The 17,521-nt window shown below is 38.2% G+C and overlaps 1 protein-coding gene across 1 annotated transcript; it reads right to left on the bottom strand.

The window, feature by feature from the left end:
- Positions 1-1,576: 1,576 nt before the first annotated feature.
- Positions 1,577-17,521, bottom strand: ptgis (prostaglandin I2 (prostacyclin) synthase). The gene is made up of 10 exons (XM_047348242.1): positions 17,320-17,521; positions 16,769-16,892; positions 16,440-16,618; positions 16,203-16,349; positions 15,990-16,102; positions 13,915-14,096; positions 7,853-8,018; positions 7,397-7,578; positions 2,251-2,402; positions 1,577-1,889 (listed from the first exon to the last, which is right to left on the bottom strand). The coding sequence occupies exons 1-10, from the start codon at positions 17,388-17,390 to the stop codon at positions 1,730-1,732; spliced, it is 1,476 nt and encodes a 491-aa protein (XP_047204198.1). The 5' UTR covers positions 17,391-17,521; the 3' UTR covers positions 1,577-1,729.

Here is a 17,521-nt window from a genome sequence, read left to right as displayed (position 1 = left end):
TTCACATAGAACTGGTTTGTTGGATAAATTTCTCCCTTAATAAATTACACAATCAGTTGAAAAATGCATTTTGTATTAACTCAAGGAATCTTTGATATAAAAAATTGTTTGATGAGCTAAAGCATTAGATGTTGTCAAAAAAGCAAGAAGTACAAGTAAAAGTAATTTTGTATGCATTTGTATATTATATGGATTACAAACATAGGGATGTTTACCGTATTCTCTTTATGTTAGAATGAACACAGTGCACACAACCTACGTGTACGAGCCATTGTCAAATAAAGTTTTATTATGGTGGATATTAATTTTCATTTTTACTGCAGCCTCTCACACAACCCACAAACTGAAACTACTGCACACACTCACTGGGTTAATTATTCACCAAAACATTTTGTTACATGGCAAAAACAATCAATAAACAAATTGTAAATCATAACTGTTAAACCAGTAGTTTCTGTACGTTTTACACTGACACTTTTCTATCTTCCTGTAAAAGTTAGCTGCACTGCAGGGCTAACTTTACCTTGTATGCAAACAAAGAGCAAACATTTGATTTCAGTCTTTGTTATTTTTATGTCCTGTTTTTTGTTGTAAGCATCTCTGCTTTCTGTTGATTGTTTAAAGTTGCTGCGTTGAATTTAGGTCTGCACAATATTTGCCCTTTTGCCTCGCAATATGTAGGTCCTGATGGTCCTGTATGTAGGTCAAATACCACCTGGGTCCTTTCTGTTTGGAGTTTGCAAGTTCTTACTGGGCATGGATGTGTTCTTTTCAAGCAGTTTGGTTTTCTCCCAAAGTCCAAAACCATCCATGTTGGGTTAATGAGTCACATTAACCTAAATGAATGGTTACCTATGATAGACTGGCAACTTGTCCACGCTGTACCCACCCTAATATCAACTGACCTTTGGAGATCAGCACCAGCCCACCTTGGAATCTGAATGTATTAAATAGGTATAAAAAACAAAAGGATGGATGGACATAGTAGGTTGCAATGGTGTAATGGTGCATTGTTTTGTCAGTTTTACAGTTGTAATTGTATTTGGTCAGTTTTTTCCAGAGTTCCCATTGGGAAAACTATAAGAACACTCACAAGTCAGAATTCCGACCAGAAAGTTGGAGGTCTCAGACCGGCCTTGAGTTCAGTACCCAACATGGCTGCTGCACATATTATATTGTAGTGAAAGTCATAAGTATATGCTTTTTTTTTTTTAGCACACCTGAAGGTCTCAATAAAGCAGTGAAACTGGTTGAATATCTATTTGATGATATGTTCCGTTAGTGTTTTAAGGTAAAGAACCCAGATAAATACATCGCTATCACCTTGTGTTGACCTGCACATGTAGTTAGCACCAGGAGAATTTGCAAAGCCATCGGTTTTCTTGCTTGCAACGAGAACACGCCAATTGGGTTGTGACCTCAGTTGGCAAGCGTAAGATGACATCAACACAAATAAATTGATGTACCGTAGTTGTTGCTGGCACTCAATAATATTTTATGTTTCAGCTGGACAGCAGCGTTTCTACCACCTCACTGTAGAGTCATAACTTGCTGTTTGGAAAAAAAGGTACAAAGGTTGAGTTGGCTTTCATTTATTACAAACATTGTTTAACACACAACAAAGTTTACTGGCAAGCTGATTAGGAATAAAACTAAATAAATAGTGCAATACTACATTTAGTCAAAAACAGAGTTACTCAATCAAGATATTGCAAAGTCCTTCAACATGTCACATTTCATGTTGTGTCCTCTTGAGTCTGAATCTGACCCGCAGATCTCCGTCTGGGTGGACCATCCCGAAGCCAAAGCGACTGGGATTAACTGGTGGAAGTTTAGCGTCGGGGTTGCACAGCTCCAGATCAAAATAGGTCAAAAACAGGAACAGAAATCTGTAGGGGGAATGTTACATATATGTATACACATGGTTGCATAACAAGCTTTATGAAAACAACTATATGCAAAGCAAATACTCTTTCATCTTGTTGATCACATGAAGTGATCTTTAACCTTTCTCTGATATAAATATGGTCTTTCAGCTGTCTGCTCTGCTATATTATTAATTTTAGCTCATTGTTGAGTATTTGCAAATACTAACATGAAAACATAGCTGAAACTATAACAAGAAAGATTAATCAAATATGATTTTTGCTGGTTTGCTGTTTGGGATGAAACTCTTTGATCATAAATGCATCGTCTTTCAAAAAATAAGATTAAGGATGACATTGAAAGGCTGTGGATCTGTACACTTACTGTTTAATGGCTGTGACAGCAAACTCTTTCCCAATGCAGATGTTCTTTCCTGCGCCCCAAGGCATGGTGTAGTACTCCAGCCTAGTCCCATCCTTGTAAAATTCTTTTTTGACTGTTTTATCTTCATTTAGGAAGCGATTATACTTGAACATCTGTCAAGAGAGATGAGAATGAAACAGATGTTCATGAATTATGAGATGCAAAGAGACCTATTACATGTTTACTCCTCCATACCACCTGGTACAAATAATGTTTACATATGATAATTGACCACTGAGAACAGAGTTAAAGATAAATTATCTTAGTTTACTGCTCGTTAGTCAGTCAATTTCTAAGTATTAATGGCATGTTGTCATACTGTGCTTTGCAAAATATTGATACCTTTTTTACAAATTCTAACATTACAGCCACATATTTGTAGTTTATTAAGATTTTATGTGATAGATCAAGATAAAGTGGTCCATATTTGTGAAGTAGAAAGAAGCAAAACACATTTTCCAAAATAGTTCAAAATAAAAATTTGAAAAGTGGGACATGCATTTGTATTCAGCTGCCTTGAGTCGGTGCATTGTAAAACCACCTTTTGCTCCAATTACAGCTGGAGTCAAGTCAAGTCAAGTTTATTTTATAGCGCTTTTCAGCAACAAGGCACTCAAGGCACTGTACATAAGGAAAAACATTACAATGATACAGAAAATCAAACAACAGAGGTAATTAAAAAAATGAAGAGAATAGAATGATGGATAAGAAAATGAAAGGAAAATTGGACTGAAGACTTAACTAATAATGTTTAGATGGCACAGTCAAAGGCCACTCTAAACAAATACGTTTTTAATCTTGATTTAAATAAACTTAGGGTTTTGGTGCTTTTACAGATTTCTGGTAGCTTATTCCAGATTAGTGTAGCATAAGAACCTAAAAGCTGCTTCTCCATGTTTGATTCTGGTTCTGGGTATGAGGAGTAGATTTGAGCCACATGACCTGAGAGGTCTGGGTGGTTGATACACTGACAACAAGTCTGTCATGTATTTTGGTGCTAAGCCATTCAGTGATTTATAGACTAACAGAAGTATTTTAAAGTCTATTCTCTGAGCTACAGGGAGCCAGTGTAGGGACTTTAGAACCGGGGTGATGTACTCCACTTTCTTAGTTCTAGTGAGGACGCGGGCAGCAACGTTCTGGATCAACTGCAGCTGTCTGATCGACTTTTTAGACAGACCTATGAAGACACCGTTGCAGTAATCAATTCTACTAAAGATGAACGCATGAATTAGTTTTTCAAGGTCCTGCTGAGACATTAGTCCTTTAATCCTGGAGATGTTCTTTAGGTGATAGAAGGCCAACCTTGTTATTGTCTTTATGTGCCTCTGAAGGTTCAGGTCTGAGTCCATCACTACACCCAGGTTTCGAGCCTGACTGGTGGTTTCTAGCTGTATTAACTGAAGCTGTGTGCTAACTTTTAAACGCTCTTCCTTTGGTCCAAAGATTATTACTTCAGTTTTGTTTTGATTCAGCTGAAGAAAATTTAAGCCCATCCATGCATTGATTTCTTCTAAGCATTTACCCAGCGCTTGAATGGGTTCATGGTCACCTGGTGACATCGTAACGTGTACCTGTGTGTCGTCTGCATAGTTATGATAACTTACGTTGTTTATTAAAATCTGAGTTAGGGGTAGCATATAGATATTGAATAGAAGGGGCACTAAGATGGACCCTTGGGGAACGCCATACGTGATGTTTGTGGTCTCTGATGTAAAGTTACCTACTGACACAAAAAAATCAGTGTCGTTCAAGTAGGATTTAAACCAGTTGAGTGCTGTACCAGAAAGGCCGACCCAGTTTTCCAGGCGCTCTAATAAAATGGAGTGATCAACAGTGTCGAATGTTGCACTAAGGTCCAATAATACCAGCACTGTGGTTCTTCCACAGTCTGCATTTATACGGATGTCATTGAACACCTTGACAAGAGCAGTCTCTGTACTGTGGTGAGCAGCAAGCCTGACTGGAAGACATCGAAGCAGTTGGTCATTGTTAGGAAGTTGTTTAACTGTTGAAACACAACTTTTTCAATAATCTTTCTGATGAAGGGGAGGTTTGATATAGGCCTGTAGTTCTGTAGTAGCAGCTTGTCCAAGTTTCTCTTTTTCAATAGAGGTTTGATAATTGCTGTTTTTAGGGCCTGGGGGAAAACACCTGACAAAAGGGACGTGTTTATTATTTGTGTTAAATCAGATGTTTTTACAGGCAACACTTTCTTAAGGAAAGCTGTGGGTAAAAGATTGAGACAGCAGGAAGAAGAGCTTAGTTGCTGTACAATTTCTTCTAAGTTTTTATAGTTTATTTGGTGAAATTGGGAAATTTTGTCAAAATCAGTTCTAGTTGGAGACAACATTGGTACTGGAGTTGATGTGGATGGGCTGACTGCCTCTCTGATCTTTTGGGTTTTTTCAGTGAAGAAGTTAGCAAATTCATTGCAGGCCCTGGTAGGGTGGAGTTCAGATGCTACAGTTACAGGAGGGTTTGTTAACCTGTCGACCGTGGCAAATAATGCACGAGCATTGTTAATGTTTTTGCTGATGATCTCAGAAAAGAAAGATTCCCTTGCATTTTTCAATGTAAGTTATATCTGTAGAGTCTCTCTTTATAGATAATATAGTGAACCTGGAGTCCAGTCTTTCACCACCTGCGTTCAGCTTTTTGACACTCCCTTTTTTCACTTCTGACTGGTGGAGCACTTCTCCATGGAGACATTTTCTTCCCAGAAACGACTTTCACTTTAATTGGAGCAATTGAATCAATGATGTCCGAGATTTTAGAGTGAAAGTTATCTACCAGCTCATCTACAGTGTTATAGGGCAAAGTGGAGGAAGAAGAGTAAATCTGGTTAAAGGTTTCAGCAGCACCGTCCTTAAAGATGCGTTTTCTTATCATTTCTCTTTGGCAAACTGAGTCATTGCAGATGATGCTTTCAAAAATAACAGAAAAGTGGACGGATAGAGCAACATCAGTTACAGACACCTTGGAAATGTTTAGACCCTTAGTTATGATCAAGTCCAAAATATGTCCCTGTTTGTGCATTTGCTGTTTAACATGTTGAGTCAAACCAAAATTTCTAAGAGTGTCACATAGATCTATTGCACCTCTGTCTTCAGGATTGTCCATATGAATGCTGAAGTCTCCAACAATAATTAAACAGTCATAATCAACACATATCACAGATTAAAGCTCATTAAAATCACTGATAAAGTTTGTTTTGGACTTAGGAGGCCTGTAAATATTCAAGAACATTGTTCGGACCGGGCTCGTTACCTGGAGAGCGAAATATTCAAGAGTCAAATTTGCCCAGAAATACTTTTTTTACACGTTAGTAAATCTTTAAACAAAGTGGCCACCCCTCCACCTTTTCTTTGCGGTCTGCTCTCACAAAGAAAACTGTAGTTCGGCGTCGTCGACTCTATCAGAATGGGAGCTTCATTAAATTCATGTAACCATGTTTCTGTTAAAAACCTAACATCAAGATCGTGGTCAGTAATGAAGTCATTGATTAAAAATGATTTTCCTGACAGAGATCTAATGTTCAATAACGTCAGTTTATATGACTTAGTTGCTGATATTAACTCTGTGTCTGGTTGTACCTGACAGTTTATGCCTTTTAAGTTTGATTGTTTATTACTGTCTCTTATTGTTTTGGCTTTGTTCTTTCTGTCACGTAAAAGCACAGAGATTTTACAACTATCTCCTATTAGGGGCCCAAGTTTTTCCTGGACATGTTCATTTCTGATAGAGTTACCACTGGAGGTCTTATGGGATATGTCTCTGCCAGGTTTGTACATTTAGAGATTAAATTTTTGCACATTATAACTGGGCCATTTCACACATTAAATGCTTCATTCAATTCATGACCATACCAGACCATTCATCATTGATAGATCATTCATCTAGACCATCTTGTTGCTCTGCCTGTATGTTTAGAGTCATTGTCCTACAGCAAGGTGAATCTCCACCCCAGGCTCAAGTCTTTAGCAACATCAAGCAGGTTTTCTTCCATATTGCCTTGTATTTATCTCCATCTCTGTTCCCTTGAATTCAACCAGCTTCCATGTCCCTGCTGTAGAAAAGCATCCCACAGAATGATTTTCCCACCACCATGTTCCACCATGGGGATGGTGTGTCTAGGCTAATATGCAGAGTTAGTTTTTCTCCACACATATTTTGCATGTAGGCAAAAAATGTGTCTAATCTGATCAGAGTACTTTCTTCTACAGGTTTGCAGTGTCTCCTACATGGCTTGTGGCAAACTGCAAACAGGATAGCTTATGTATTTCTTTCAAAAATGGCTTTCTCTTTGCAACTCTTATATAAAGGCCAGACTTGTAAAATCTCTAACTAATAGTTGACCTGTCAACAGATTTTTCCACCTGAGCTGTGGATCTCTGGAGCTCCTCCAGAGTGGCCAAGGCCCTCTCTGCTGATTCTCTGTTTAATACTCTACTTACCCAACCTTTCAGTTTAGGTGGACAGCCATGTCTTGGTAGGGCTGCAGCTGTACCACTTTTCCTATTTTTGGATGATAAACTGGGCAGTGCTCCATGAGACATTTAAAGGTTGGGGTATTGTTTTATAACAGATTTCTGCTTTAAACCTATCTGCAACTTAATCCTTGAATGTCTGCTATCTTCCTTGAGCTTTGTGATGCTGTTTGTCCACAAATGTTCAGTAACAAACCTCTTAGGCCTTCACAGTACAGCTGGATTAATACTAAGATAAAACTACACATAGGTTGACTCTATTCACTAAATAGGAGACTTCTGGGGATGAGTGTTTTTTAAGGAAGTTATTTAGTTATATCAGAGTAAAGGGGTCAAAATACAATCATATGCTACAAGTTGTTCAGAGATTATTAAAAAAATAAAACCTTGTATTGTTTTCTTTCCACTTTGTTTTGGGACAGAATGGGAAAAAATGTTATGATTGTAACATGAGGAAATCTGAAAACGTTTTAACATGTAAGAATACTTTTGCATGACTGTAGTAAACCTGTCTAAATAAACCAATGTTTATCTTATTTCCTTAACATTGTGTGGTGCGTTAAACTGCATCATACCAATATGAAGCTCTTTAACTGTAAGGTCTGTGTGTTAAGTACCTCTGGTTCTTCATGAATCTGTGGATCCATCTGAGGGCTGAGAAAAGGAAACAGAAACATTCTGTCCCCACGTCTGAGGTGGTACTCCTTCCCATTGGCCATCCGAAGGATCTTGTCTTGAACTACTTCTCTTCTGATCATTACTGCAGCGGTGAGCCGTAAGGTCTCACTCAAAACGCTATCTGCAGAGTGGAAAGGACAGGAAAGAGGATGATGTCAGAGGGCTGTCATCACCGGTTAAATCAACAAGAGCCTTTAGGCGGTTTCCAGAGAGTCACAAACATTTACGACGATAAGAAGATAGAAAAAAGGCCATTCTGATTTAAATGATTTCAGAGTACACGTGCATATTTCAAACAAGTCAAAGAACTGTTGTGTCCATCTCAGTTAGGTGATACCAAGGGTAGAAGAGTTCAATTAGATAGTATAAAACCCAGCAAAGCAGCTGTTATGTACCAAACACAGGTGTGCTCATTGCCTCCAGCAGGTTCCATGGATGTCGCTGCAGGGAAGTATCCTGGAGGGAAGGAAGGCGTCTGATCTCTGACTTAACAGCCTCCATGGCCTCGGGGTGAGTGAGCAGGAAGCCGAGGACCCAGAAGGCAGCTGGACCAGCATTGCACTAATAGGAATAAACACCAAACACAGACTATAACTTCAGCATCTAGTAAAATAACCTGAATGTTTTCTGAAGTGTTGCTGACTGAATATGACTGATGTGAGAAGAAGCCAGTAAATGAGTCTGCACTTTGTAGAAACTGCTGTCAGATCCACAGAGAGAGGCACCTGAGCACTGTCAGACAGTAATTGCTGAGGGTCAAGGGAGCTGTTATTTTTACCTCTGCACATCTCAGGTCAGCTCTCCACTGACAGCAGGGCAATTGCCCCAAAAGTGACAAGAGTTACAACCCATTGTCTTTCTGCTCTTTGAATGACTTTAAATAAAAAATAAAATATAATGTAATAGTAAAATAAAATATTAGAAACAAATAATAATAAAACAAATAAGTATCAGATACTGATATGGGTCTGGCTACTAACAAAGAATCAGATTTTTTATTCAGAAATGTTAGATGATAACTTTTTAAGGTAAAATTCAGTTTTTAGCCAAAGAAGCTCTAGTCCAAATTTTTCATGGGGTCAAATCAAGTTCATTCACAGCCCTATTTCCAGTTAAGCCAATTAACTACAAGCCACAACAGCGCTAATAATATATCTTTTAAAATGTTCAAGCTTGCTTTTTTTGTGCATTTTATACATTTACTACCCCTAAATGTCATGGCTTACCAGTAAGCAGACAATCAAATTGACTTAAGAATTGTTGCACATTTGCCTCAAACCCCCACGCAGTCTAGCTGGTATATGTATACCATTATTGCCCGTTGATGCAAATTCAACACATAATATGGATCATACCGGGGAACTTTGTTGTCACCTTGTGGTCAAAGCTATGCCCAATTATGCATGCATGTGGCTTATTTGCACCCTAAATACTTAAATGTCTACTATGTTTGCTATATTTAAATTGATTCATTAACAGCAAAAACACATTTATATGATTGTAAAACAATTCTGGGGTAAGGGGTTAATAACATAATTAACCTGATTTTATTCATTTACAATTGTTTCTTAAATTAAAAGCAGTAATTAAATTGGGGAAATGAAGTTATTTTCGGACTTACACATTTGGACTAGTAATCATGTCTAGACTAGGCTTGGGCCGGTTACTTGTATCAGTTTAAAACTGCAGCGTGATCGGCAGCCATCACGCTGCAGACTGTAGGTTTTCCTCAAACCGATGTCCTGATTAATATGAGCAGTACGACAAAGCTATTAGTACTACACTACCACTATTTTTAGTAGGTTGTTCATATTCTTTTTATAGTCTCTTTATGAATATGAAATGTCAGAAAACATGAATGCCATAAATAGCATAATTGTAACCGTAATAATGGCAGCAGCTCAGCAGACCAATCTGTGAAACTCCTAATCTTTGCAGATGACACCACTGTTATTGGCCAGATTTAGGACAGTGACGAGTCTACATATAGACAGGAAGTGGATTAGCCAGTCCACTGATGCAGTCAGAACCACCAAGAGCTTAACTCGCTCAAGACAGTTCGAGAGGATCGTGGATTGTCAGAAAACACCCCCCACACTGCCTCCCCTTACCATGCTCAACAACAGTGTCCACTGTGGGTCACTTCTGGATCCTAGGAAATACCCTTTCTCTGGAGCTGGCTCAAGAAGTAAAACCAGAGCTGCTGGTCATCTTCTAAACTGTCATTGTTCACTATCTCCTGTGTTTGTCCATCACTGTGTGGTTTGGCTCATCCACAAAATAGGACAGGTCTAAACTATAAATATTATAAAGTCTGCAGAGAGGATAATCAGGGCTGACCTTCTCTCCTTTCAGAACTTGTACAGGTCTAGGGTCAGTGAAAGGGCAGCTAACATATCTGTAGACCCTACACATACTTTACAGAAACTGTTTAGACTTTTACCTTTAGGTCAGCACCAAAGAGCGCTATTTGCAAAAATCAGCCACCCACAGGCAGGCTGTCTCTCCAGTGAACACATAACAGTCAGAGTGGTCAGATTGATATCATATATTAGCACTAATTCAGTCATGTCTTTCTTTTTTGTAAAAATACTGTATATATACATATTTGTAAGAAAACAAGCAAAAAACCCTTCACATACAGGGGTTGGACAATGAAACTGAAACACCTGTCATTTTAGTGTGGGAGGTTTCATGGCTAAATTGGACCAGCCTGGTAGCCAGTCTTCATTGATTGCACATTGCACCAGTAAGAGCAGAGTGTGAAGGTTCAATTAGCAGGATAAGAGCACAGTTTTGCTCAAAATATTGAAATGTACACAACATTATGGGTGACATACCAGAGTTCAAAAGAAGACAAATTGTTGGTGCACGTCTTGCTGGCGCATCTGTGACCAAGACAGCAAGTCTTTGTGATGTATCAAGAGCCACGGTATCCAGGGTAAAGTCAGCATACCACCAAGAAGGACGAACCACATCCAACAGGATTAACTGTGGATGCAAGAGGAAGCTGTCTGAAAGGGATGTTCGGGTGCTAACCCGGATTGTATCCAAAAAACATAAAACCACGGCTGCCCAAATCACGACAGAATTAAATGTGCACCTCAACTCTCCTGTTTCCACCAGAACTGTCCGTCGGGAGCTCCACAGGGTCAATATACACGGCCGGGCTGCTATAGCCAAACCTTTGGTCACTCATGCCAATGCCAAACGTCAGTTTCAATGGTGCAAGGAGCGCAAATCTTGGGCTGTGGACAATGTGAAACATGTATTGTTCTCTGATGAGTCCACCTTTACGGTTTTCCCCACATCCAGGAGAGTTACGGTGTGGAGAAGCCCCAAAGAAGCGTACCACCCAGACTGTTGCATGCCCAGAGTGAAGCATGGGGGTGGATCAGTGATGGTTTGGGCTGCCATATCATGGCATTCCCTTGGCCCAATACTTGTGCTAGATGGGCGCATCACTGCCAAGGACTATTGAACCATTCTTGAGGACCATGTGCATCCAATGGTTCAAACATTGTATCCTGAAGGTGGTGCCGTGTATCAGGATGACAATGCACCAATACACACAGCAAGACTGGTGAAAGATTGGTTTGATAAACATGAAAGTGAAGTTGAACATCTCCCATGGCCTGCACAGTCACCAGATCTAAATATTATTGAGCCACTTTGGGTTGTTTTGGAGGAGCGAGTCAGGAAACGTTTTCCTCCACCAGTATCACGTAGTGACCTGTCCACTATCCTGCAAGAAGAATGGCTTAAAATCCCTCTGACCACTGTGCAGGACTTGTATATGTCATTCACAAGACAAATTGACTCTGTATTGGCCGCAAAAGGAGGCCCTACACCATACTAATAAATTATTGTGGTCTAAAACCAGGTGTTTCAGTTTCTTTGTCCAACCCCTGTATATTCATATTTAAAATGTCTTCAGTGAGAGCCAAGCAGCCCCAAAGTCAAATTCCTTGTTTGTCTGCACAAACTTGATAAATACAGCTGATTCTAAACTATATGTTAAACCATTTTAGCAGCATAAAAAATATTTGTCTGTCTGATTTAAATAAAAACAATAAGATCATGTCATACATGTATGTAATTTAAATTTGTCTGTAAACACCCAGAAAACACAAAACAGGACTATTGTTATTCAAGGTTATCATATACCATGAGTATCTCACACTGGGTCATGCATTATCTGAAGTACAGTTTCCATACTTAATATTTAAAATGGTAGTTTAGATTTGTATGTGATTTTTAACAAATCTCATATTGCTGTGAGTTTGTAAAAAATGTAAGTAAGCCCTCAAAGTGGTGTAAGGCTAACAGTTAATCAGACAGACCCAATGTTTTGGGTTTTTTAACATTTAAAATCAGTAAAATTGAAAGTCTTTATATATGTGGGGCGTACAGTATATTAGCTGAAAGAAAAGGTCTTCACTTTCACAAGTGACTGTTAACTGTTAAATTTGTTGTTATTGTCTAAGCTGAACTGTGCCAGAGTTACACTTATCCATCCATCTGATCAGCTGCAACTCATTAGTCTGCTTTAAGCCCACCAAGAGTGGAGTTAAGCTTTGGATTTTACAGCAGGCTGTCATTTATGTAGCATCACGTTCCTGTGTTTTTCCAGCCTTAGTTGTTTTGAAAACTCCAGGTGGACTCCTAATCAGCTGAGTGTGCTGGATGATCCAGCTGGCAAGAAAGACAGTTTGACTGAGAAAACAGCAACAAACTAACTCCAGTCTCCTCTAAATGTATAGACCTGTAATATACACTAACATCAAGTCACAAGGACATTAACATTTTCATTTTGAGTGGTTTTAAATAGCCAAAATGAGGAAAGCTGTGAGTCAATTTGCCTAGCTGCTTTCTACCCTGTTGAGTACTCAATTTTCTCTAAACTCACAAGATACAGTATCCCTCTACTGGGGGGTAGGGCACTATTACTGATAATAGCTTTGCAGAACCTAAGTTTAAAAAGTTGGAACTATTCCTTTAAATAAATGTAATTTTTAAAGAAACTGAAATTATTTGAAGTTTGATTTTCAGAGACTTTTAAACAACTATCTTGACTATTGACCCAAGGCCGCAGCTTAGTTTGCTCATGCCTTGGCCTGGAGCTGCTCCAGTACCCAATTTCTTACCAATATACAAAGTAAGTTAATTAGACTCCCCAACAATATATTTATAACTGATAAGATTTGTAAACCATTCAATATTATCACAACCTGTGTGATTTAATCCACTAAGGATTAAACCACTGTTTTTCTAGCAATAAAAACAACTATTGCATGTATTTAAGGTTATGTAGAGGTTTCAGTCAATAAAACGGACAATTTTGTGAATGGAAAGCTCATTAAAACGTATAGGTTGTGCAGGACTCATAGTGATGTAGGTGGGAAGAGTAAAATGTTAGCATTACACTTTGCCCAGAAAAACATAATATGCCTATGGCATACATAAAAGCCACAATCCCTGTGGCACCTCTCACCAACCTAAAATCTAATCCCTCTGTTCTCTGCAGTGCTGCTCCAGTTTCAATTTAGAACGGAGAATGTGTGCTCTTATACCACAGCTGACATGATAATGCAAAAATGTATTTGGAAGTGTCAACATGTCTCCAGAAAAGCTGAGTCTGTTGCAGTAAGAACGACAGGTTAACAAAGGAGTAAAATACTACAGATAAAACTGATAAACACTAAACACTCTAAATGGCTCGCTTTCTCCCCCACCTGGCATTACTGAGAAACAACACCATGTTGCGATGGACTTGTCTGGGGTGGTTATCAACTATATAGTATTCAGACCTGTATCAGTATCTCACACACACATATTCCCAGGTTATTATGTAAACACTGTTTCGACAGTGCTTCGTGGGCAGAGTCACGGTAAATATTAATCTTAAATAAGGCTGTGCACAAGGAAAATAATGTAACTTAGATACAGTGAGTTCTTGTTGTATTTAAAGAGCATTAGTGCCATGCACAAAGGTTAAATACAACTATGAAGAGCACTATGAACTGCAGAGACCTTATGACTAATAGTTTTACTTGACATTATAAGTGCACAAAACTATGACTATGTGACGTACATAAGAGAGGAAGCAACTTCAGCGCTGACTAATACATTTCTCCCATAAACTGCCGTTTGCACAAGTGTTTATTTAACCTTAAGACAGTTAACATGACGTTGAAATTGATCCACATGATCAAAACTTCCAAATAAAAATTAAAATGTTCTCTCCATGTTACAGGTTGAGGCAGGTCCCTTTGAGTAATTTGACAGAAAGGAATCCAGTTCCTCTTAGTGTTGCACTGTTAGCAGGCCAACTGTGAGTTTCAATAACAGTGTCCCCGTTGTGCCTAATAAGGGTGTGTGTGTGTGTGTGTGTGTCAGTGTGTTTATAATGTTTTCAATTTGCAATAGAGAAAAGGAAAATAAAAAGAGCTCCCACCTGTGTGGTCCACAGCTGTAGCAGCTGAGCTTTTTTCTGCATGTCTGCCTCCACCCCCTGGTTCTGCAGGAACTCAGCGTAGCTCTGCTGCCAAGAATTAGGCTCAGACTCTTTGTTCACACAGCGTAGGGAAAGCAGGTTCCACAGTCGCTCCTGGGATGTGGTGACCACGTTCTTTTCCTCTGTTATTAAATATAGATGGATATATAACCCAGGGTAACCCACAGTGAGGTAAGTGTAACTGACAAAGGGCTGTTGATGAGCACAAAACAGTGCCTTGCAAAGGTTTTCACTGCAATCAATGTTTTTTTGGGGGGGGATTTTATGTGACAGGAGTAGCACATAATAATGAACTGGAAGGAGAATAATACATGGTTTTACATTTTTTTAAGTGTGGAGTGCACTTATGTATTCAGTGCCCTTGAGTTATCTTTTGTTGCAGTTACAGCTGCAAATCCTTCAGGGAAGGTCTGCACAGTATATTGTGAAAACATCATTATTGTAGTATCAGTGGGAACAATCATAATATCACAATGGACTGTTTGGAACAAAATTACTGTTGGCTAATATATTCTAAGTTTCAGAAGTAAGGGCAGGGACATATGGATTTCAAATCTAAATATATTTTGTGTTTTCAACAGTTCCAGGATGTAGTTATGCTACTATATGCTTGTGACTATTATATTTACCACTACCCTCATAGTGATGGTTTTATTACATTTTTTGTGCCTTTATTGTTTTATCTTAATGTATAATTGTGCACTTCTGTAAAGCACCATGTGACATTTAATGTCTGTGAAAGGCGCTATATAAATAAACTTTTACTTACTTACTTACTTACCTTTATTGTGAATATGGTAAAAATGACAATTAGAAGTATTTTAAAGGTCATCACATTTCTTTTGGCAATACATCTATCACTGCATTCTGTCAGAGCCTCACAAAAACAGGTGCTGCTCTAAAAATAAGGCCAACCCATTATCAAATGTGCTGCATCAGTAATACTGTTACATTTAGCAGCACAACAAAACAGCTAAATTGCTTCTAATCATATTTGTAAATGTAAACACAGCATTTAATAATGCTCTCATCAAAGCAACTGTGGAAATATTGTTTAACTAACAAAGGCAACTTTTCCAAACACACTATCAATTTTTGGAGTTTGCAGACATCCTTCATTGGAATTTATTGATGTCTTTTTAGTGATAAGTAAGCATTCGTTTGATATCCAGCCTTTTGGTTGGAGTCTCTCTAAAGAACATCATAATACCTGACAGATAATAGTGCCCAGATGCTAAAGATCACAAGGATTGCTGTAGGTACAAATGAGAAACAGACAACTAAGGATGGTAGTGAGGATTTATACCAAATTATATTATAATCACAATATGTATCAATACCATCACCATTGAACAATTCTCTATTAATGTACCACTATACTTTAAGCTGTGTCTTCAACAGCCTTACTCATGAAGAGATGTCATTTTTTGTGCACTCTTTCTAAAATAGCTCAAGCTCAGTCAGTATTTTTCTTCCTTTTGTTTAGGACAAAAAGCCAAATATTTTGTTTAATCTGATCAGAGCACTTTCTATATGTTTGCTGTGTCTTCATACATGGCTTATCACAAAGTGCAAAGAGGATTTCTTAGAGGTTTCTTTCAACACTGACTTTCTCCATGCCATAATGGCTAGATTTGAGGTGCGCACAACTAAAAGTTGCTCTGCCAGCTTCTGAAGGCATTTAGTTGCTCTGTTTTAGGTGTATCTGAGTAAAAAGGGACGAAATACAAAAGCATGCCACTCTTGCGGATTTTTATTTGTATCTAAAAATATGTAAAAAAACTATGTATTATTTTTCATCTACTTAAAAACACACTAAAGTTTGTGTTGATCTCTCACACAAAGTCCTAGTAAAACACGATACATGATTTGCAGTTACACTGTGACAAAATGTATGAAGACTTTTGCAAAGGACTGTAAACACAGGTTTTTATGTCTTGAAATCTATACCCCTGAAACTACTATAATTAGTGGATGTCAGAAATACAACTTCCATTTTCAGTGGAACAGCTTACCTCGCTTCAGTGAACTTCGAGCCAGTTTGGTGAGTAGATCGTCAAACCTGCGGAACTCCTCGTAGACGGCAGCGACATTATCCTTCCTCTCAAACAATGTAAGATATCCAGCCCTGTCAGCAACCAGTCAAATTTAAACACACACTTCCCGTCTGTCACTCTGCTACAGTATAAACAGTGACATCATGCATGTCTTTTCATGAATTGTCTTACCTGAAAAGAAGACTGTAACAGAGCCCAAACAGTCCATCCTCTCTCCACTCTGATGAGTTGAAGCATTCCAGACTATTGAGCATCACACTGGTAAGGTGAGCGCTCATGGAGGAGTTCAGCCTCTCCAGACTGAGACCTTGGAAATGTCTGAAAATAAATCATTTGAGAATTTGATTTTTTCTGAAACAAGTTTCAAATATTAGTTTATTTTAATTAATTTAAATTGTCAAGCCTTACTCTTCCATCCATTTTCTTTCAGATGTAGGATTGTCAAATGGGAGCTGCAGCTTGAAGATCCTTTTTATAACCTGGCCTCTGATACGGGTGAAGTCAAAGCAGTTAGTCTCATCATTTAGCACATTATGAAAGGAGTTTGGGTCCAACAGCACTGTCACATACAAACCAGCAACATGGACCTATAAAGACATACAAGGACCATGTACAATTGTTAGTTTTTCAATAAATTCTCAATGTTTTAGGGCTTTTGCCCTGAAACATTCTTTCTTTTCAATGAATTGCTTTTTTATGCTTAGTGTTGTGGTATTTCAGTAATTATAGAAATGTACTGTAAAGATGTCTCCATGTTTGTCTTTCATGCGTGCCAAAAACTTTGCAGCATCCTTTTTAAACTCAAGAGCATGACCGAGCCATGGGATGAAGCCCTTATCAAGAGGAGGCTCATTCTTCTTTCTGTCAGGGGCAAGGAAACTCATTCAAATTTGTGCACTGTGGTAGTTTGCATATCTACATTTTGCACATTCAGAAATCTTACCGAACAGGTTTCAGGTTTACATAAGAGGAAATGCTTTTTGTGTGAAAAAAAAAATAAAATATATATATTTCAAGCAACTGGATAAAAACAGATGAGAATGCTGAGATTTAAGAGTAACTTTGAAAGCAAGACTGTATGATGAGTTTTTGTTATTTTACAGTGTTTATATTATAACATACATAGAACTATTCTTAAATGCAGAAAATAATGAGATTTAAACAACTTTAGTTAATTGTAATAATAAAAGCTTACAAGAGAATATAAAATATCTATTTTGCTTTCAGATTAAAACTGATAGTTGTTGAATCTTGAAAAAAAGAGGAAAAGTGAACAAAAAAGCTTTACCTTGTGCGAGTGGTCCAAAGAAGTAATAGTATAAGCAGTCCGTTAAGAAGCAAAAAGGCTGTTCCCAACATGTTTCTGTATGGTTTGACACTTGAGCTTCCCTGTTGATTATAACCCCATAACTGCTGTGAACTTGCTTATACTTTCGAGCCTGGCTTTACTGTAATCACCACTTGTTGAAGAAGGCGTGGAAAGGTGTGGC

Source organism: Girardinichthys multiradiatus, chromosome 20 (assembly GCF_021462225.1).
Source record: "Girardinichthys multiradiatus isolate DD_20200921_A chromosome 20, DD_fGirMul_XY1, whole genome shotgun sequence".
Taxonomy (NCBI): Eukaryota; Metazoa; Chordata; class Actinopteri; order Cyprinodontiformes; family Goodeidae; genus Girardinichthys; species Girardinichthys multiradiatus.
Note: the sequence above shows the minus strand (reverse complement) of the source record. Positions and strands in the feature narration are given on the sequence as shown.